The sequence below is a fragment of the Heterodontus francisci genome, chromosome 12, assembly GCF_036365525.1.
Source record: "Heterodontus francisci isolate sHetFra1 chromosome 12, sHetFra1.hap1, whole genome shotgun sequence".
Classification (NCBI taxonomy): domain Eukaryota; kingdom Metazoa; phylum Chordata; class Chondrichthyes; order Heterodontiformes; family Heterodontidae; genus Heterodontus; species Heterodontus francisci.
Window position 1 is genome coordinate 45,872,045 of NC_090382.1, and position 22,233 is coordinate 45,894,277.

Below are 22,233 nucleotides of genomic sequence, written 5' to 3' on the forward strand. Positions count from 1 at the left end.
CGGAAGCCAGAGAATGCACTTGGGGAAGTAGAGTCTTACATAGTTGAAGGGAGGGGAAAGACATGTCACCCCTGGCTGCAGAATGCACAGATAATGATCTCAGGGAATCTGCCATGAAATGACGAATCCAGCAGAGCATCAGACACATGGGGCTGGATTTTCATGGCGCAGCGGACGTTGGCTTGGTGCTGACAATTTTGCACAAAGCCAGCCTGCTGGTCTGCCGCATGTTCCCGCCTCTGGCCTATTTTGAGGGAGGGTGATGGCTACCCACTGGCAGTGGTGGATAGTCAGTTAGGCCAATTAAAATGCCTATTGAGGGCACTCTTCACACGCCATCTGGAAATTTCCAGCCAGCATACAGTCCCCCAGATGAAGCTGAAGCCCATCGGATGGATGGAGGGAGGCGGTTTCCCGGCGGCAGGCCAGGGGGAGGTCAGCAACGCCTCATTTAGCGTCCATCCAGCAGCTGTGATTGCCAGAGGGCCACAGCTATGAACCATAGACTATCCGGCAGAAGAGTTCCCCCTCCTCAGTGATGGACAGGCAGCTGTGACCACATTTTATTTTAAACATTGAGAAGTCTTCAGAGTGTGCCTCCATCTTGAGGTGCCTCTCAGTTCCTCACCTTCAGTGTCAGTGCCCACCTCTCCCAGTGGGGCTGCTGGCTGCCCAGAGTCTCAGGTACTCCTATTGGCCCTCTAGACTTGGGAGCCCGCCTGTTGTCCTTAGTTGGACAGAGCTCCCGGAGGCAACCTCTTAATTGGCCGGCTCCTCCAAAATCTCCCTTGGGGTCCCATCACTAGCATTTCCAGGTTCCCAACCCATATTTCATCCTGACGGTGGAATCAGAAGCCAGTAATGAACATTCTGCCTATGGCCTCTCCCAAGATTTAGGGCTGAAGGCTGGATAGTGGCCTGCTGTGGACCAACTTCCACAATGAGTTTCAACTCATTGCAGAAAGTTCTAGAGTAAGCAGCATGTGCAATAGCATCTGCAAACCTTCCATTGTTGCATGAGAGTTACAGACAATCCAATCAGTTCAATGTTGAAGCACTTAATGATGGGTTTGCAGGTTTTAGGCAATTGTTTGGAGAGCTTGGTCAACTAGATCGCAAAGCGTCTTGGTGGGACAAGGGGAAATTTGATTAACTCCGTCTCGGACTTTTAAGGATCTTGCTGATTTCATAAGATTCATTCTGTTGTTGATCATTGGTAGCCAGAATCCTGTTCCCCAGCAGTGGTGGGGAAGCTGGTGTGCATTCCTCAGAGGCTGCATTCTCTCATGTTAACACAAAGGAGCACTCCATCGGCTCATGCAGATGCTCCCATTGCTGCATGATCAAGGTTTGATGAACTGACACTTCCAAATAATTGTGCTATGTTCAGGTGTGAGGTTGAGCCAAATGGGTCTGTCTAGCAGCCATTGCCACCTTCATCTGCATCCTGTACTTCGTGGATTTATAGCATAAGCCATCTTATAATCAGGCTTTTTGGTATCATCCACTGATATTTACCGCCAGTCTTTTTCTTACTGCAAAGTTGTAAAGCATGCAACATACTATAATAGTTCATGAAACAGTGTTGAGCAAGCCTGGACTTTTCCAGATATAGGATGCTCGAAGGAAGATTCCAAACAGCTTGCACAATTCTTATCCTTGTGTGCTTCCCTGTAGTGCTCCTCTGCAGCACTGGCGGTCCTACAAAGAGCTATCAGAAGCCATGGGAATAGCTACAACACTGGCAAATACCCTGCAATGTGGAAAATTGCCCAGGTATGTCCTGTACACAAAAAGCAGGACAAGTCTAACCCGACCAATTACCGCCCCATCAGCCTACTCTCAATCATCAGTAAAGTGATGGAAGGTGTCATCGACAGTGCCATCAAGCGGCACTTGCTTAGCAATAACCTGCTCAGTGACGCTCAGTTTGGGTTCTGCAAGGGCCACTCAGCCCCTGACCTCATTACAGCCTTGGTTCAAACATGCAAAAAAGAGCTGAACTCAAGAGGTGAGGTGAGAGTGATGCCCTTGACATCAAGGCAGCATTTGACCGAGTATGGCATCAAGGAGCCCTAGCAAAACTGAGGTCAATGGGAATCAGGGGGAAAACCCTCCGCTGGCTGGAGTCATACCTAGTGCAAAGGAAGATGGTTGTTGGAGTTCAATCATCTGAGCTCCAGGACATCACTGCAGGAGTTCCTCAGGGTAGTGTCCTAGGCCCAACCATCTTCAGCTGCTTCATCAATGACCTTCTTTCAATCATAAGGTCAGAAGTGGGGGTATTCGCTGATGATTGCACAATGTTCACTATTTGTGACTCCTCGGATACTGAAGCAGTCCGTGTAGAAATGTAGCAAGACCTGGACAATATCCAGGCTTGGGCTGATAAGTGGCAAGTAACATTCGTGCCACACAAGTGCCAGGCAATGACCATCTCCAACAAGAGAGAATCTAGCCATCTCCCCTTGACATTCAATGGCATTACCATCGCTGAATCTCCCACTATCAACATCCTAGGGGCTACCATTGACCAGAAACTGAACTGGAGTAGCCATATAAATACCGTGGCTACAACAGCAAGTCAGAGGCTAGGAATCCTGAGGCGAGTAACTCACCTCCTGACTCCCCAAAGCCTGTCCACCATCTACAAGGCACAAGTCAGGAGTGTGATGGAATAATCTCCACTTGCCTGGATGGGTGCAGCTCCAACAACACTCAAGAAGCTCGATACCATCCAGGACAACCAGCCCGCTTGATTGGCACCCTATCTGCAAACATTCACTCCCTCCACCACCGACGCACAGTGGCAGCAGTGTGTACCATCTACAAGATGCACTGCAGCAATGCACCAAGGCTCCTTAGACAGCACCTTCCAAACCCGCGACCTCTACCAACTAGAAGGACAAGGGCAGCAAATGCATGGGAAGACCACCACCTGCAAGTTCCCCTCCAAGTCACACACCATCCTGACTTGGAACTATATCGCCGTTCCTTCACTGTCGCTGGGTCAAAATCCTGGAACTGCCTTCCTAACAGCAATGTGGGTGTACCTACCCCACATGGACTGCAGCGGTTCAAGAAGGCAGCTCACCACCACCTTCTCAAGGGCAATTAGGGATGGGCAATAAATGCTGGCCTGGCCAGCGACGCCCAAATCCCATTAATGAATAAAAAAAAAGTTGATATATCTATCACCCAGCAGCCACCCCAACTCTTTCCTGTGCTGTTGAAATAAAGCTTGGCCACTGAGATGACAAAGTATAACCTATACCAGCTCCCAGTTAAACAATACCTTGATTTTAAAATTCTCATTCTTATTTTCAGATGCCTCTGAGGCCAGGTCCCTCCTTATCGATGTAATCTCCTCCAGCCCTATAACCCTCTGAGAAATCTGTGCTGCTCTAATTCTGGCCTCTTGAGCATCCCTGATTTTAATCACTCCACCATTGATGTCCATGTCTTCTGTTGCCTTGGTCCTAAACTCTAGAATACCCTCTTTAAATCTCCCCATCTCTCTACCTCCCTTTCCTCCTTTAAGACACTCCTTAGAACCTACCTCTTTGATCAAGTTTTTGATGATCTGCCCTAATTTCTCCTTACGTGGCTCAGTGTCATTTTTTTAGAAATGCCTCTGTCAAGTGACTTGGGACTTTTTATTACATTAAAGGCACTACATAAATACAAGTTATTGTTGTTATAAAAACATCATGACAATTCCCAGCACAATATAAATTCATGTGCAAGGAACTGTGCCTATCATCGTGAATGAGCTGCATATTTAGGGAATGGTAGTTTTTGCATTTTATGGGGGTTTACATTTGGCGTACACAGTGACATAAGGATCATTAATTCCAACAATCTTGGGGAATTTGGCAACTCATAAATTTGATTGATGGCTCAATCGTCTGACTAGGAGCATTGTCAAGTTGTATAAATTGAGATGCCCTGGCAAAAAGATCATTGGTGAATTGTCTTATAGAGGAATGCATAGCTGGTTAATCTGGAAAATGTCCTTTTTGACTCCCTGGGGTCAGCCTGTGGTGTAATAACTGAGAGTTGTGTCACTTCCCCTGCCGCATTCAGAGCTGCACATGCTGTGGACCTTGGTTGCAGATCTGCCTGCAGCAACAAACAGAATTACTGTAAAGTATCATGACTGAAACACAACCTCCTGAGACAGAACTCGTGGGAAAGGTCTTGTGAAATGTGCCTGAATCTACACATCCTGCTGGATGGGAGGTGCTAGGATCCTCTAGTTGTCCGTTGTCCTGTGGTGCTGCCTGAATAATCTGGCTTCCCTTACAGCCTGCTCCTGTTCCCCTTCCTGCAGCATACAAATCATGTAAAATGGGATTTCCAATGGGAAGCCCATTGTCTAGCCTTCAGATCTTAGCTTAGTAATGCTCTTGAAATATGTTGCTTTCCATATATAAAGCAAAATGTAGGGCAATGCTTTCTGAGTAAAACAGTGATTTTGTTTCTCCCAGTGCCTGAAGTGGGTCCCGGGATGGCCAAAATTCTGGATAAGGAATGTCAGCTCAGCAGTATTCTTTTAGCTTGTGCTTTCATCTTGATGAACAGTGATGCACACTCCCACAGATGGATGGGAGGGCAGAAGTCTTGGAATTTACGAGTGACTCTCATCTCTTAATTCTGTCATTTGCAGAATTTCCAGATTTGCAGCTTGTCCATGTCACGCTCTGACACAAAGTTACAGCTCTCTTGTTGCATGTCATGTAACCCATACTTTGATAGAGTGTAACATACGATTGAAATCTTTGCCACGTTATCATCTAATAACGACATCACACAGTAATTTCTCATAACACTACATGATGCATGGCTAGTTGCTGACAGTGAAGTTGACTTACAGGCTGCTACATGTCTGTCACTGTATCTGTGCTCCTTCAATTTATAGCATCTGAAGGCTGCTTTTCTGTATAATAAGATGATGCATAATTCAAGATATAATCCTGACCTGGCGAACCACCTCTCAGGTGAAATATAGGGTGTGAAGGCACATCTCCAGCAAGTTCCATTAACTCTATGATGGACCCATATGCATCAGTAACAGCAGATTCTTGCAGCTAGCCCCTAATACTGAGAGACATTCTTTCATCATTACAAGCCCTCTTTCTCCTCAATGTTCCTGAGGACAGAGAACTTCCCAGAATAATGCCCAGCATAATATTTCACAGTGGTTAATCAAAGAGTTAAATTCCCTGTAATAAAACATGAGCCTGAGCGATCCCTGCAAATCTGACTTCTGGGATTTTTGAACTGATTCCCCATTCTGGTTGTACCCATGTACGGGCGGTGCATTACATTGCAAAAAATTATCCTTTTTTTTTCTTAAATAGGCAGACTGTCATTAAACTACTCAATGGCAGACAACCACTGGGCCTGCAGTAAGATAGACATTGATGAAACAATTCCCTTTGATGCCTTTTATGGCAATGAATACGTCTGAAGACATTAATGAGTACAGCTTGACAAGACAGGGACAAAGAATATCCTATTCCTTCTGGTTCTTTCTCAGAACATAAGAAATGGGAGCAGGGAGTAGACCGTACAACCCCTCAAGCCTGCCCAATCATGCAGTGTGATCATGGCTGATCTCCTGCCTCAACTCCACTTTACTGCCTGATCCCCATATCCCTTGATTTCCTGAGAGACTAGAAATCTGTCTATTTTAGCCTTAAACATACTCAACATTGGAGCATCCGTAACCCTCTGGGGTAGAGAATTCCAAAGATTCACAACTCTTTGAGTGAAGAAATTTCTCCTCATCTCAGTCCTAAATGATCAGCCCCTTATCCTAAGACTATGCCCTCATGTTCTAGATTCCCCAGCCAGGGGAAACAACCTCTCTATCTACCCTATGAAGCCCCTTCAGAATCTTGTATGTTTCAATGAGATCACCTCTCATTCTTCTAAACTCCAGAGAGTATAGGCCCAGTTTATTCAGCCAGTAATCATAGGACAATCCTCTCATCCCAGGAACCAATCTAGTGAACCTTCGCTGTACTGTCTCCAAAGCAAGTATATACTCCCTTAGATAGGGAGACCAAAGAGTACTGCAGGTGTGGTCTCACCAAAGCCCTATACAATAGTAGCAAGACTTCCTTATTCTTGTACTCCAACCCACTTCGTCGTTTCTTGCTGTACCTGCATGCTAACTTTCTGTGTTCCTTGTACAAGTACAAGAGTTTCTCTGAGCATCCACAAGTATTATGCCTTTTAAAAAATATTCTGCATTTCTATTCTGATTAGCCATTAGGAATACTCATTATGCAGTGTGTAAACCTTGCAGGAGGAAAATACACAAAGCAATTTCCAGCTATTACCTTCTAGGGTGTAAAGAACGTTAACATCTCGGTTTGCTTACTTCACAAAAAGTATCTTTATATAAAAGAAGCCTCAACATGAAATCTTAATTTTGGCTAAAAAGCACAAAACTCCGTGGGCAGACCAAAATTCATGTTTTCTAAATGCAGTCTGGAACCTTGAAGATCTGTTAGAGGAAGTACAACAATTTATCGTATTTATATAGCACCTTTAATGAAATAAAATGTCCCAAGGCGCTTCACAAGTTATGAAGTAAGGCTTGACATTGAACTACATAAGGTGATATTAGGGCAGATGGCCAAACGTTTGGTCAAAGAGGTAGGTTTTAAGGAGCTTCTTAAAGGAGGAAAGAGATAGAGAGCCGGAGAGGTTTAGGGAGGGAATTCCAGAGCTTAGGGTCTATGCTGCTGAAGGCATGGCCCCAATGATGGAGCTGGTCAAATCGAGGATGCTCAAGAGGCTAGAATTAGTTCAAAACAGATATCTCGGAGGGTTGTCGGGCTGGAGAGGATTACAGAGATAGGGAGGGACGAGGCCATCGAGGGATATGAAACAAGGATGAGAATTTTAAAATCAAAATGTTGCTTGACCAAGAGCCAGTGCAGGTCAGCGAGCATAGGGGTGATGAGTGAATGGGACTTGGTGTGAGTTAAGAGATGGGCAGCAGAGTTTTGGATGACCTCCAGTTTATAGAGGATAGAATGTGGGAGCGCAGCCAGGAGAGCATTGGAATAGTCAGATCTTGAGGTAGCAAAGGCATGAATGAGGGTAGCAAGAATCTCCTTTCTGAAAAATAGTATATTAAGTTATGTATTTAGGTATTGTGCTGGTTTACTATCTTTTTCTTTCTTTTTGGTACTGCATGCTATTTCACTTGGAAATAAATTTGACCAGCAGTTTTAATTTGTACACATTGGTTTTCCAATATACTTGTTCCACCTTTGAAGATAATGGGAGAACATATTATGAACTTATTCATCAGTCAGTAGTTTACCATAACTGGAGTCAGGTGTTGTATTTTGTACATAGTGATGAATAAAAGCTGGTTTTTATTCATAAGGAACTTGGTCTACTTATGGAAAAACCTGAACTGTAATAGTGTGACAAAAGATTAACGATTATGGTATAATTGCTACATGTTTAATAAGTGATAGCCAATAGCTGATTGTTAGGAAATAACTATCAGTAAAATTATAATTTTAAAATCTATTTATATTAGAAGTACAAAATATAAATAGAAAACATTTCTCCATATGTCCTATTTTGTTAATATAATGCATATACATTTGTTGTTTAACATTTTATTCTAATATTGTATAATTGAACATGGTTCACAGCTGCCTAACTGCCTGATTATCAGCTAAAATGATTTTTTAATTCAACAGTTTACCTCATGCTGACTCAAAGCAATTATATGCTACACTTCCCATATGCTTAATCACATTTAATTCTTGTTGATTTTACATCATTGAATTATGTCATTCCAAATTAAATTAGCCTGCAAATTCAGCAATGTTATTTAACTGAATAAAACAATGTTGTCATCCTCACTGGCCTCTGGGAATACATAGAAAAAATGAACAGAGTATTGGGTACAGTTTTCCCATATGTGCAGTTGCATTTATGGATGGCAAAACGAATAATAAAAATTATTCCTGTGCAAAATTCTGTTTCCCTTTGACAATAATTGAGTGGACTTTCTAATCTATTGAGCTGGATTTTGTTCTCCACCAGACGTCAGGCTCCGTGGTGGGGGCCAGAAGATCGGAGTGGCAGTGTCCTGCCATGGAACCTGACAATGGAATTGCCGGGCTTAATCTTCCCAGTGGCGGGGAAGCTTCGTGTCAGGTCCTCCGCCGCTCTGCAACGAGACCCGACTTTACATATTTAAATTAGCTGTTTGCGTTAAGTAAAATCTAATCCGCAGCGATCTTACCTGCAGTTCCGGATCTTCAGTGTGACGGGCGGCACTCACGCGCCTTCATTTTCCCATCCAGGGAAAGCTGGCGCCACCGAGGTGGGGAAAGGGGGGATATCTGTATTTGTAATGTAGTTGGGGAGGGAAGGGGTGAACATTGCGCTTTGTGCAGTTGTCGGGGGTGGGGGTGGGGTGTGGGTGGAGAAGAAACACTTCGTGCAGTTGTGGGGAGAAGGGATAAACTCTGCATTGGTCGTTTAGTGGCGTGGGGGGGGGGGGAGAAGGGGAAAATATGTATTTTTGGTATAGTGGGGAGAGGGGGGGGGGGGAGGTGGGGGTGGCGGGGAACGGGGGCAACTCTGCAGTTTCTTCGCAGGGCTGGCAGCTCTTTAAAAATGGGGCCAGCGCCTGCACAGGAACAGTTGATGCCATTCACAGCATCATTGAGATTGCCCCCGCCACATGATTGGGTGTGTGGGAATGGCTGTCCTGCATATGATAATGAGTTGCCAGGCTGAAGATCATGGCGGTGCGGTGGCGCGCTGCCCATGCACCCGGGAGCAGTGGCATAACTATAAAATCCGGCCCATTGTATCCTCTTCTTTTATCAGCATCAGGATGTAATATTTTTGCCTGTCAAATTAATAAATAAAACCATTTTGTGTCACATGCATTTGGACTACTTGGATTCAATAGCCTAGTTGTTATGATACTGAGGTCATGAGTTCAAATCCCATCATGATGGGTTGTGAAATTTGATTAAATAAATCTGCTAATTTGTGGGCTGGTACCAGAAAAATATCCAGGAAAGCTATCAGATGATTGTAAAAACCGACTTGGGTCACTGATGTCCTTCAGTGAAGGGAACTTCCTCCTCCTACCTACAAAACTCAGTAATCTGACACCATTGCGAGAGCACAAACATCACAAGAATCACAAGGAGAAGGCCCACCACAACCTTTCAGAACAACTAAGGATCTGCAACAAATGTGGCCTTGCTAGTGTCACCTGTCACATCTCAGGCAGAAATGAATCACACATGAAATCACGCTTTAACTTTAACAAAGATTTAATTAGTGTTTTATTAAAGACTTCTGTAGAGTTCTATTTACTGTTCTCACTACAGCAGCATAAGCTTATCTGACCTTACAACAACCCCCCAGATCAAGTGTTTCCCCAAAGCAGAAAGCTACTTTCAGTTCCCTTCCAAGTACCATATATTCTCTGATACTCAAGCCCACTCATACAGTCATGACATTCCTCCCTTATCAGACCAAAACATGTCCATGATTTTTGAACAACACATAATCTTCACATCATTTTGGTGGTCTCCTGTCGGCCGTGGTCTTCCTGTTGTCTCAGGAGCTCTGGTCACCATGTCAGGGTTATGTCGTCGGCCCATCTGGAACTGATGTTTCTCCCTCTGGATAGCAAGCTGTCTGCCTGTCAACAGTATCACTGGCTTGGATATCTGAATTGTTGGATGTCAGCTTCGCCTCAGTTCCTACATCTGGTTCATCTGCTGTTGTGTCTTTGACACCATGATACTTTTTAATGCATGAAGAATTTCTATCATACAGCATTCCTTCTGACGACTGCACAGGTCACACTGATTCCCTTTTTGGCAATAACAGTGTTCGGCTTGGGATAATATGGTGTATCCATCTTAATCAGACTCTGCCGTCTCAGCAATACTTTATCACCTGACATTACATCAGACTGTCTAGCTCTCCTTCTGTGGCCTGCATAAAACTTTGCAGCACCCTCTATCTCAGCATCATGATCTCAAACCTCCCGATCAGCTCTAATGTTCCTCAGCTCTGGTACCTTGGTGCATATTTTGCGTCTAAATAACAACTCAGCTGGACTCTTTCCCGTTGTTCTTTGTGTAGTTGCTTGAAACATGACTACATATGACAGCACCACCTCTTTCCAGTCTTTACCCTCAGTCTGAGCAATCCTCATCCATTTTTCTAAGGATTGGTTTTGTCTTTCCACTTCTGCATTTGCCTGTGGCCATTTAGGTGTTACTCTGTGATGGTGAATACCTGTGACTTGCATGTACTGCAAAGATCTGTGAAATGAATTGTGGTCCATTGTCTGAATACAAAGTGACTGTTAGACCATGTCTTGTGAATATTTCAGTCAATGCAAACACTGTTTCCTCTGCCATTGTAGACTTCATTACCACATACTCGTAATAACAACTGTAGTAGTCAATCACCACTAGTATGGACTCTCCTGATGGAAATGGACCTAAGAAGTCAACTGCTACATCCTCCCATGGTCCAGCTGGTAACAGTGTGCTATGTACTGGTTCTGGTGGATTAGGTCTACTGACAAGTTGACATCCATGACATGCTTTGACAAACTGCTCCGTAGCTTTCTCATTGCTGGCCACTGTACTTTGGTTCGTAGGTTTTGCTTAGTACCAACCACTCCCAAGTGACCCTCATGAGTCAGCATCACTAGTCCAGGCCTAAGCTTTTGTGGCACTATAAGTCTGTTACCTCTAAGAATACACTTTCCAATTGTGCACAGTTCATCTTGTATAATAATGTATGCTCTGAATGGGCAATTCTACCAATTTCCATCTTGGATTCTCTGTCTGATGTCATTCAATTCTGGATCTTTGTCTGACTCTCTTCCAATCTCTCTAGCTGTGATTGCTCTGGGTGTAGTATGAACTGCCACAAACCGCATGATTCAGCTTCCTTTTATAGTGAACATCTGTATGTTTGATCCTCCCTCAGTAGTCGTGACAGCGAGTCAGCAATGTTTATCTTTCCAGCAATATGAACCACCTTGTACTTGTATTGCTGTAGTCTCAAAACCCATCTTTCGATTCTGGCACGTGGTTTGGATCTGGGAGAAAAAGTCATCTGCAATGGCTTGTGATCCGTCATTAATTCAAACTTGATGCCAAACAAGTATACATGGAATCTTTCACATACTCATACCAATCCTGAGGCCTCTTTCTCTGTCTCAGAATATCTCCTCTCTACATCTGTCAGAGATCTGCTCACATTAGCAATGATTTTCAGGCCCTCAGCATGCCTTTGCACCAGCACTGCTCCTAACCCTGCTGGACTAGTATCTGCAGTGACTTTCGTTGATGCTTTTGGATTATAGTATCCCAACGTTCGAGCACGTGTCAAACTGTCTTTCAAAACTTTGAATGCTGCTTTCTGTTCTTCATCAAATCTGAACTGTTAATTCATTCTGGTTAACTTCCTCAATGGATCAGCCAGGGTAGCAAAGTTTGGGATATATCTTGCACAATAGCTCACAAGTCCCGGAAAACTTCTCACTTCACTAGCATTTTGTGGTTCATGTGCCTCTGCTATTGCTTCTATCTTGTCTTTGACAGGATTGATTCCACTACTCGTGAATTTATGGCCCATGACCTTTAGCTCTGTCACGCCCAGCAGGCACTTGTCTGTATTTACTGTTAAGTCCTGCTGACTGAAATATAGCCAATACTAATCTCAGCCTTTCATCACGTTCCTCTCTGATGGCTCCATGAAAAATGATGTCATCTGAGATATTGGCTGTTCCTGGGATCCCTTGTATCACCTTATGAATTTAATGTTGGTAAATCTCTGACGCTGCATTGATGCCAAGTAGCAATCACTTGTATCAGTAAAGTCCACAATGAGTGACAAAAGTTGTCACTTTCCTTGTATCAGGATGAAGTTCCAGCTGGTGGTACCCCTATTTTAAGTCTAATTTGGAGAATACCTTGCTTGTTGACAACTCTTGAAAGATTTCATCCACATTGGGAATTGGGTGATGTTCTCTCATTACTGCTTTATTTACCTGTCACATATCAACACAGAGTCTGACGTCACCATTTGGTTTAGGCACTACCACAACAGGGCTCACCCATGGTGTTGGTCCTTCAACTGGCTCTATGATGTCTTGGTCAACCAGTTCCTTGATCTTTGCCTCAACTTTCCCTCTCAGACCAAAAGGTGTTCTGCGTACAGGCTGAGCTACAGGCTTCACGTTCTCGTCAATTGTTAATCTCACTTGGCGGTTGTGCAACTTCCCAATTCCTTGAAACACAGGTTCAAACTCCTCTTGAAGCTTCACATAGGATTTCACAGGATTCACTTTCAATCCAATGTGTAGCACCCTCAAGGCTTGACCAGTTTCTCTGCTCAGAAGAGGCTCACCATTCTCCTCAATCACTACAAATTCTGCCACCGCACTCTGATCCCCAGCTCTCACAATGGTTGTGAAGCATCCAACAGTTTGAAGTGAGGTTTTAGATGTGTAAGGATAAAACTTTCTGACACATTTTCACAATGTGCACTTGATTCTCTTTGTCTTCAGTTCCTCCCACAGTGCTCTGCTGATGACATTACTGTCACTGCCCGAATCTACAATAATGCTTACTTCAACACCCCCAACAATCACTGCAACTTTCTCACGATTGCTTCCATTGACAGAAAGCATGTATCTTATTCATGTCCTCACCCACTGTATCTTCTTCAACTCATCTCATAGTTGTACTACTTTCATTTCTCTTTCCTTTACAAGATTTGCCTGGCATCCCACTCTGTTCAGCTTTGTTTCTGCACTTCTTGGCAAAATGGTCTCTGCCCCTACATATTCTACATATCTTTCCCTTGGCAGGGCAGCAATCATCTCTTCCATGGTGCCCCAAGCTGCTACATCTGAAACACTCTCAGACTTTTGCTGTTTATATTTACGCATACCTGGATTCCGTTGTGTCACTTGATTAACCTAAGATTCTGTCGTGCCAATGGCTGAAATGGGACCAAGTTTCATGCTGTGAACTTCTCCATCCACTGCTTCCGATGCAGCTGCTATCTTCAAAGTGTTATCCAACGTTAAGTCATCTCCTCTTTCCAGCAACCTGCGTCTCAACTTATCCGACTTGTAGGACCACCTGATCCATAATCCGGATATTCAGATCCATTGCAACATAATTGCATCCATCCGATGCCTGCCTCAAACCAGTCACAAATTGGGCTATTGTTTCCCCATCTTTCTGTCTCATTTGATGGAAAACATACCTTTGGAATGTGGCATTTGGTGTCACCACATAATGGTCCTTCAAAGCTTCATTGTACGTTCATAATCCACCTTTTCTCCCATGTCAGGCAACATCTTGAAAGTCTCCCTCACCGACACATGCCCATTGCTGTGCTTCCTGCACCTCTGTCGCCACATCCAACAACAAGCCCCGACCGTCAGCAAACGCTTCAAGCTCCTCCAGCCACGCCTTCCATTTCACATAGATGGAACTGGCATCACCTGTTGTATCAAACAGCTCAATTCCCTGGACCACAGACACATCAGCTCCAGCAAATGCCATGACACAATCCTAAATATCTCTGAATTTACCTCATTGCCAATGTCACATCTCAGGCTGAAATGAATCATACTTGAAATCACAGCTTTAAGTTCAACAAATGGACAGTGGACTTACGTACAATGTCCCAGACACTGCCATCACCATTCCCTGGTATGTTCTGGCCCAAGAGCAGGACAGACCCAGCAGAGGTGGTGGCACAGTGGTATACAGTTGGGAGGAAGTTGCCCTGGGAGTCCTCAACATCGACTCCAGACCCTATGAAGTCTCATCGCATTAGGCCAAACATGGGTTGAAGTGTGTCTATTTTAACGCAAGAAGTGTCAGGAATAAGGGTGATGAGCTTAGAGCATGGATCAGTACTTGGAGCTACGATGTTGTGGCCATTACAGAGACTTGGATATCACAGGGGCAGGAATGGATGTTGGATGTTCCGGGGTTTCGATGTTTCAAAAGGAATAGGGAGGGAGGTAAAAGAGGTGGGGGAGTGGCAAAGGAGTAGCCACTTTATTGGGAGTTTTCTATAGACCGCCCAATAGCAACAGAGACACGGAGGAACAGATTGGGAGGCAGATTTTGGAAAGGTGCAGAAGTAACAGGGCTGTTGTCATGGGTGACTTCAACTTCCCTAATATTGATTGGAAGCTCCTTAGTGCAAATAGTTTGGATGGAGCAGATTTTGTCAGGTGTGTCCAGGAAAGTTTCCTGACTCAATATGTAGATAGGCCGACTAGAGGGGAGGCTATGTTGTATTTGGTGCTTGGCAACGAACCAGGCCAGGTGGTAGTTCTCTAGGTGGGAGAGCATTTCGGTGAGAGTGATCACAACTCCCTGACCTTTACTATAGTCATGGAGAGGGATAGGAGCAGACGGGATGGGAAAATATTTAATTGGGGGAGGGGGAATTACAATGCTATGAGGCAGGAACTGGGGAGCTTAAATTGGGAACAGATGTTCTCAGGGAAATGCACGACAGAAATGTGGAGGTTGGTTAGGGAGCACTTGCTGCGACTGCTGGATAGGTTTGTCCCGATGAGGCAAGGAAGGGATGGTAGGGTGAAGGAACCTTGGATGACAAGAGATGTGGAACAGCTAGTCAAGAGGAAGAAGGAAGCTTACTTAAGGTTGAGGAAGCAAGGATTAGACAGGGCTCTAGAGGGTTACAAGGTAGCCAGGAAGGAACTGAAGAATGGATTTAGGAGAGCTCGAAGGGGACATGAAAAAGTCTTGGCGGGTAGGATTAAGGAAAATCCCAAGGCGTTCTACACTTATGTGAGGAACAAGAGGATGGCCAGAGTGAGGGTAGGGCCAATCAGGGATAGTGGAGGGAACTTGTGCCTGGAGTCGGAGGAGGTAGGGGAGGTCCTTAATGAATACTTTGCTTCAGTATTCACCAGTGAGAGGGACCTTGTTGTTTGTGAGGACAGTGTGAAACAGGCTGATATGCTCGAACAGGTTGATGTTAAGAAGGAGGATGTGCTGGAAATTTTGAAAGACATGAGGATAGATAAGTCCCCGGGGCCAGACGGGATATACCCAAGGTTATTACAGGAAGCGAGGGAAGAGATTGCCGCGCCTTTGGCGATGATCTTTGCGTCCTCACTGTCCACTGGAGTAGTACCAGATGATTGGAGGGTGGCAAATGTTATTCCCTTGTTCAAGAAAGGGAATTACAGACCAGTCAGTCTTTCGTCGGTGGTGGGCAAATTATTGGAGAGGATTCTGAGAGACAGGATTTATGATTATTTGGGAAAGCATAGTTTGATTAGAGATAGTCAGCATGGCTTTGTGAGGGGCAGGTCATGCCTCACAAGCCTTATTGAATTCTTTGAGGATGTGACAAAACACATTGATGAAGGAAGAGCAGTGGATATGGTGTATATGAATTTTAGCAAGGCGTTTGATAAGGTTCCCCATGGTAGGCTCATTCAGAAAGTAAGGAGGCATGGGATACAGGGAAATTTGACTGTCTACAGAATTGGCTGGCCCATAGAAGACGGAGGGTGGTAGTAGGTGGAAAGTATTCAGTCTGGAGCTCGGTGACCAGTGGTGTTCCGCAGGGATCTGTTCTGGGACCTCTGCTCTTTGTGATTTTTATAAATGACTTGGATGAGGAAGTGGAAGGCTGGGTTAGTAAGTTTGCCACTGACACAAAGGTTGCTGGAGTTGTGGATAGTGTGGAAGGCTGTTGTAGGTTGCAACGGGACATTGACAGGATGCAGAGCTGCGCTGAGAAGTGGCAGATGGAGTTCAACCTGGAAAAGTGTGAAGTGATTCATTTTGGAAGGTCGAATTTGAATGCAGAATACAGGCTTAAAGACAGGATTCTTGGCAGTGTGGAGGAACAGAAGGATCTTGGGGTCCACGTCCATAGATCCCTCAAAGTTGCCACCCAAGTTGATAGGGTTGTTAAGAAGGCGTATGGTGTGTTGGCTTTCATTAACAGGGGGATTGAGTTTAAGAGCCTCGACGTTATGTTGCAGCTCTATAAGGCCCTGGTTCGACCACACTTGGAATATTGTGTTCAGTTCTGGTCGCCTCATTATAGGAAGGATGTGGAAGCTTTAGAGAGGGTGCAGAGGAGATTTACCAGGATGCTGCCTGGACTGGAGGGCATGTCTTCTGAAGAAAGGTTGAGGGAGCTAGGGCTTTTCTCATTGGAGCCAAGAAGGATGAGAGGTGACTTGATAGAGGGGTACAAGATGATGAGAGGCATAGATAGTGGATAGCCAGAGACTTTTTCCCAGGGCAGAAAGGGCTATCACCAGGGGGCATAATTTTAAGGTGATTGGAGGAAGGTTTAGGGGAGATGTCAGAGGTAGGTTCTTTACACAGAGAGTGGTGGGTGCGTGGAATGCACTGCCAGCAGTGGTAGTTGAAGCAGATACATTAGGGACATTTAAGCGACTCTTGGATAGGTACATGGATGATAGTAGAATGAAGGGTATGTAGGTAGTTTGATCTTAGAGTAGGTTAAAGGGTCGGCACAACATCGTGGGCCGAAGGGCCTGTACTGTGCTGTACTGTTCTATGTTCTATGTTCTATGAAACCTCCTGCTGATTGCCACCCCCCTTAGTTGATGAATCAGTACTCCATGTTGAACACCACTTGGAGGGTGGCAAGGATGTAGAATGTATTCTGGGTGGGGGACTTCAATGTCCATCACCAAGAGTGGCTTGGTAGCACCATTACTGACCGAGCTGGTCAAGTCCTAAAGGACATAGCTGCTAGACTGGTTCCGTGGCAGGTGGTGAGGGAACCAACAAGAGGGAAAAATATACTTGGCCTCGTCCTTACCAATCTACCTGTCGAAGATGCATCTGCCCATCACAGTATTGGTAGGAGTGACCACTGCACAGTCCTTCTAGAGACGAAGTCCTGCCTTCTCATTGAGGATACCCTCCATCGTGTTGTGCAGCACTACTACCATGCTAAATGGGATTGATTTCGAACAGATCTAGCAACTCAAAACTGGGTATCCATGAGGTGCTGTGGGCCAGCGGCAGCAGCAGAATTGTACTCAACCACAATCAGTAACCTCATGGCCCAGCATATCCCCCACTCTACCGTTACCATCAAGCCGGGAGATCAATCCTGGTTCAATGAAGAGTGCAGGAGGGCATGCTAGGAGCAGCACCAGGCATACCTCAAAAAGGGGTGTCAAGCTGGTGAAGCTATAACCCAGGACTACTTGCGTGCAAACAGCATAAGCAGCATGCGATAGACAGAGCTCAGTGATCCCTCAACCAATGGATCAGATCTAAGCTCAGCAGTCCTGCCACACCCAGTCGTGAATGGTGGTGGACAATTAAACAACTAGCAGGAGGAAGTGGTTCCACAAATATCCCCATCCCCAATGATGGGGGAGCCCGGCACATTAGTACAAAAGATAAGGCTGAAGCATTTGCAACAATCTTCAGCCAGAAGTGCTGACTTGATCCATCTCAGCCTCCTCCTGAAATCCCTAGCATCACAGATGCCAGACTTCAGCCAATTCGATTCACTCCACGTGATATCCAGAAACAACTAAAGGCACTGGATACTGAAAAGGTTATGCGCCCTGATATCATTTGGCAATAGTACTGAAGACCTGTGCTCCAGAACTTGCCGTTCCCCTAGCCAAGATGTTCCAGTTCAGCTACAACACTGGCATCTACCTGGCAATTTGGAAAATTGTCCAGGTATGTCCTGTACACAAAAAGCAGGACAAATTCAACACGACCAATTACCGCCCCATCAGTCTACTCTTGATTATCAGTAAAGTGATGGAAGTTGTCATCGACAGTGCTATCAAGCGGCACTTGCTTAGCAATAACCTGCTCAGTGATGCTCAGTTTGGGTTCCACCAGGGCCATTCATCTCCTGACCTCATTACCACCCTGGTGTAAACATGGACAGAAGAGCTGAACTCAAGAGGTGAGGTGAGAGTGACTGCCCTTGACATCAAGGCAGCATTTGACCGAGTATGGCATCAAGGAGCCCTAGCTCCAATTGAGTCATGGGAATCGGGAAAACACTCCGCTGGTTAGAGTCATACCTAGTGCAAAGGAAAATGGTTCTGATTGTTAGAGGTCAATCAACTCAGCTCCAGGACATCACTGCAGGAGTTCCTCAGGATAGTGTCCTGCGCCCAACCATCTTCAGATGCTTTATCAATGACCTTCCTTCAATCATAGGGTCAGAAGTGGGGATGTTCACTGATGATTGCACAATGTTCAGCACCATTTGCAACTCCTCAGATACTGAAGCAGTCTGTGTAGAAATGCAGCAAGACCTGGACAATATCCAGGCGTGGGCTGATAAGTGTAAGTAACATTCGCGCCACACAAGTGTCAGGCAATGACTATTTCAAACAAGAGAGAATCTAACCATTTCCTCTTGACATTCAATGGCATTGTGATCACTGAATCCCCCACTATCAACATCCTAGGGGTTGCATTGACCAGAAACTGAACTGCAGTAGCCATATAAATACCGTGGCTACAAGAGCAGATCAAAGGCTAGGAATCCTGCAGTGAGTAACTCACCACCTGACTCCCCAAACCCTGTCCACCACCTACAAGGCACAAGTCAGGAGTGTGATGGAATGCTCACCACTTGCTTGGATGGGTGCAGCTCTGACAACACTCAAGACGCTTGACACCATCCAGGACCAAGCAGCCCGCTTGATTGGCACCCCATCCACAAACATTCACTCCACCACTGATGCACAGTGGCTCACCACCACCTTCCCAAAGGCAATTAGGGATGGGCAATAAATGCTGTCCTAGCCAGCGATGCCCACATCCCATGAACAAATAAAAAAAAATTTAATAAGTATTTTATTGAAGACATCTGTAGAGTTCTGTTCACTGTTCTCACTACAGCAGCATTAGCTTATCTGACCTTACAGCAACCCCCAGGTCAGGTGTTTTCCCCAAAGCACAAAGCTACTTTGTGTACCATCTACAAAATGCACTGCAGCAATGCAGCAAGGCTCCTTAGACAGCACCTTCCAAACCCATGACCTCTACCACCTAGAAGGATAAGGGCAGCAGTTGCATGGGAACACCACCCACCCACCTACACGTTCCCCTCCAAGCCACACACCATCCTGATTTGGAACGATATCGCTGTTTCTTCACCGTCACTGGGTCAAAAGCTTGGAACTCCCTTCCTAACACAACTGTGGGTGTACCTACCTCACATGGACTGCAGCGGTTCAAGAAGGCGGCTCACCACCACCTTCTCAAGGGCAATTAGGGATGGGCAATAAATGCTGTCCTAGCCACTGATGCCCACATCACATGAATGAATTAAAAAAAGATTTAACAAGTATTTTATTGAAGACTTCTGTCGAGTTCTGTTCACTGTTCTCACTACAGCAGCATTAGCTTATCTGACCTTACAACAACCCCAGGTCAGCTGTTTTCCCCAAAGCACAAAGCTACTTTTAGTTTCCCTTCCAAGTATTATATATTCTCCAATACTGAAGCCCATACATAAGTCTGAATTTTTATAGCTCACCGCCGTTCTGACAGGTCATTTAAATTTTTAAAGAGAACTGCACGTTGCATTTAAATTTAAACAGTCAATGAAAGATCGAAACCCCTTTTCCACCCCACCAATGACCAAACAAGTTATTTATTTCCCTCTCCCCCCCCCAAAAAAAACTTTTTTGCCGGTACCGACCTTTCACCCCCAAACTTTAATATCTTTGCCTTTCAACCCTTCCCAACATCCCCTCTGCCAACTGTTTTCCCCCCTCCCTCCCGCCCTGAAAACTTCACTCCTCCCCCCTCCCCCACCAGTGTCATGCCACGGATCTCTGAACGGAGATTCAAAGGCGCAGGAGTTCCGGCCACCAGCTGGAATATCGGTGTGGAATGGCCGTCGGGATAAGGTAAGTGTTTATGCATTGATCTGAATTTATGTAAATATTTAAATGAAGGCTCTGCTGCCAAGTGATGGGCTTGGGGGGGGCAGTCACCGTAAGGCCTCGCTGCCACCGGTAAAATGGAGCGGGGCCTTCCTGGCATCAAGACCCATGGCAGGCCTCTCCCGGAAGTATTTTCCTGCCCCCACCACCCCCACCCCGGCCACGACCCCAACGTCGGGGGCTGGTAAAATTCAGCCCATACTGACATCAGCCATCTTCCAAAAAGAAAATTCAAAAGGATTGCAAACTACAATGTTAGCTGCAATGACCTTTGGAGATGAGCTTAGATGGGACCAAACGTACATTCTTCTACTATATAACACATGGTGTTCCAACATGATACCTGGTACAAGTTCTGTGAACCAAAGCCACCAATTTGCATTGTGACCATTTTACTTGTGCGAAACCATATAGCTAAGACAAAAAAAGGAATACCTGGTAGAATTCATAGTTGAACAAGAAATCCCCTACAATCGAGGTCTCTTTTTAGATGGGAGCATTTTAGTTTGTTGCATATTCTTGCTGGTTTCGTTCTCTGCACTCATGCTGAAAATACAGGATTGAGAGTATGCTGATTCTTTTCATGCTGGCAAAGAAAACTTTCATAACTTCGATCTACTGTGCCATGCAGCTGTTTAGACAGGGCAGTTTCTTTTTTCTCCTTTTCGCACCAATTTTCTCTCTTGAAAATATTGACTCCTTGCTGAAATGTAGTTCTGTGCGAATCAGGTGTCCTCTGGTACCTCATCCAGTTGCCACTTATGTGGAGTCTTGACTGTGAGTGTTAGCAGGTAATTCAAATGTAGGAGTCATCATAATCAAATTTGTTGCTGTCTTCACTCAGTGACCATGCACACACATTTCCAGCAAGGAGTGCTAGCCTGGCTGATTTCCCCCTCACCTAAGGGCTCTGAGGCCAATTGCAACATCCCTACTTCTGTCCTCCCTGACATCAACTTGCTGAAGGATTGAATTTAGGACCTGCCTGGTCTGGATAGTTCAGTTACTCACTGGACAAACTCATTGAACTATCAGGGGAGTCGGGGCATTTTATTACAGCTGTACACTTATTCTGTATTGACTACTATTGTAACTTAGACGTAAAACAAAATATTGTCTGAGACAGCATTGGAATAATATATTGATTGAAATTTTATATAAGGCAATACAGTACATGCAAACAAACACAAATGAGTAGAAATCAAAGGTACATAGATGGATGCAGTAAAAACTGTGCTGGCAGTTGGCCATCAGCTACGTGAAATCAAAACTCTTAGGTACAAATGAACTATGCATCAGGTTCGTATTCTGAATCACCAATGCTTATACTGTAAAGATATGTAAAAAACATGCCACTCATGCACAGTAGAGAAGATTTTGATAGCTAGCTGACTTGAATCATGTTGTCTTTGTCCCTTCCTTTGTTGCAATGGATAGATGACTGCCTCATATAATCAGTCAAAATAATTAACAAGGAGCTCTACTCTCAGCTCAAACATAATGTCTGTCATGGCTATGGCATACCAACAGGCAATATTTTAACTAGATTGGAGGGGTTGGGAAGATCCATAGATGTATTTTACTTCAAACCTAATTAGTTATTTGGTGATTTAAAAAAAAACAAAGCAAGCAATGCTAATTTTATTTTTGTTTCCCTGGCAGCATAAACGCTGTATACCAGCATCTCTTGAAGCCTACTACTCAGCACAAGACTCTACTTCCCGAGGGCGATTCTACACAGTCATCAGCCATTACAGCCTGGCTAAACAAACCACCTCCCGGTCAGTTTCTCCATGGCTGCCTGCTGCATCAGCTGAGAAACCAGCAGAACATGATTCAAAATCCTCAAGCAGTGATAGTCACTGAACAACTTATCAGGGGTGACGTTTTTCAAAACAGAAAGCCAAGTGGAAGGTGTTAAGGTTGCTAATAATGGACTGTTGTAGCAGTTCCAAAAAGAAGCAGTATTTGGATTATACAATAGTTGTTTCTTTTGTCCCTTGTCCTTGTTGATTTGTAATTGATTCTGAGGTTTTTTTGTACAAAGGCATGTTTGGTGTTGCTGCACTTCATATTATAAACTCATTTTTAAATAGGCAACTTGAAGAAATCTGTCTTCAATGACTTTGTTCTTATTGTTTAATTGAATTTCAAAAATAACCTTCATAAAGTGTTCAGTGAGCTCTCTCCCGAAGACAGAG

At 44.8% G+C, this 22,233-nt stretch overlaps 1 protein-coding gene across 1 annotated transcript in view; it reads left to right on the forward strand.

Moving 5' to 3' along the window:
- nsg2 (neuronal vesicle trafficking associated 2) overlaps positions 1 to 21,898 on the forward strand; it is a 129,273-nt gene extending 107,375 nt beyond the window's left edge. The window contains exon 4 of the mRNA XM_068042944.1: positions 21,695 to 21,898. Within this exon, the coding sequence (XP_067899045.1) occupies positions 21,695 to 21,898 (204 nt within the window). The remainder of the gene's footprint in view (positions 1 to 21,694) is intronic.
- Positions 21,899 to 22,233: the final 335 nt, after the last annotated feature.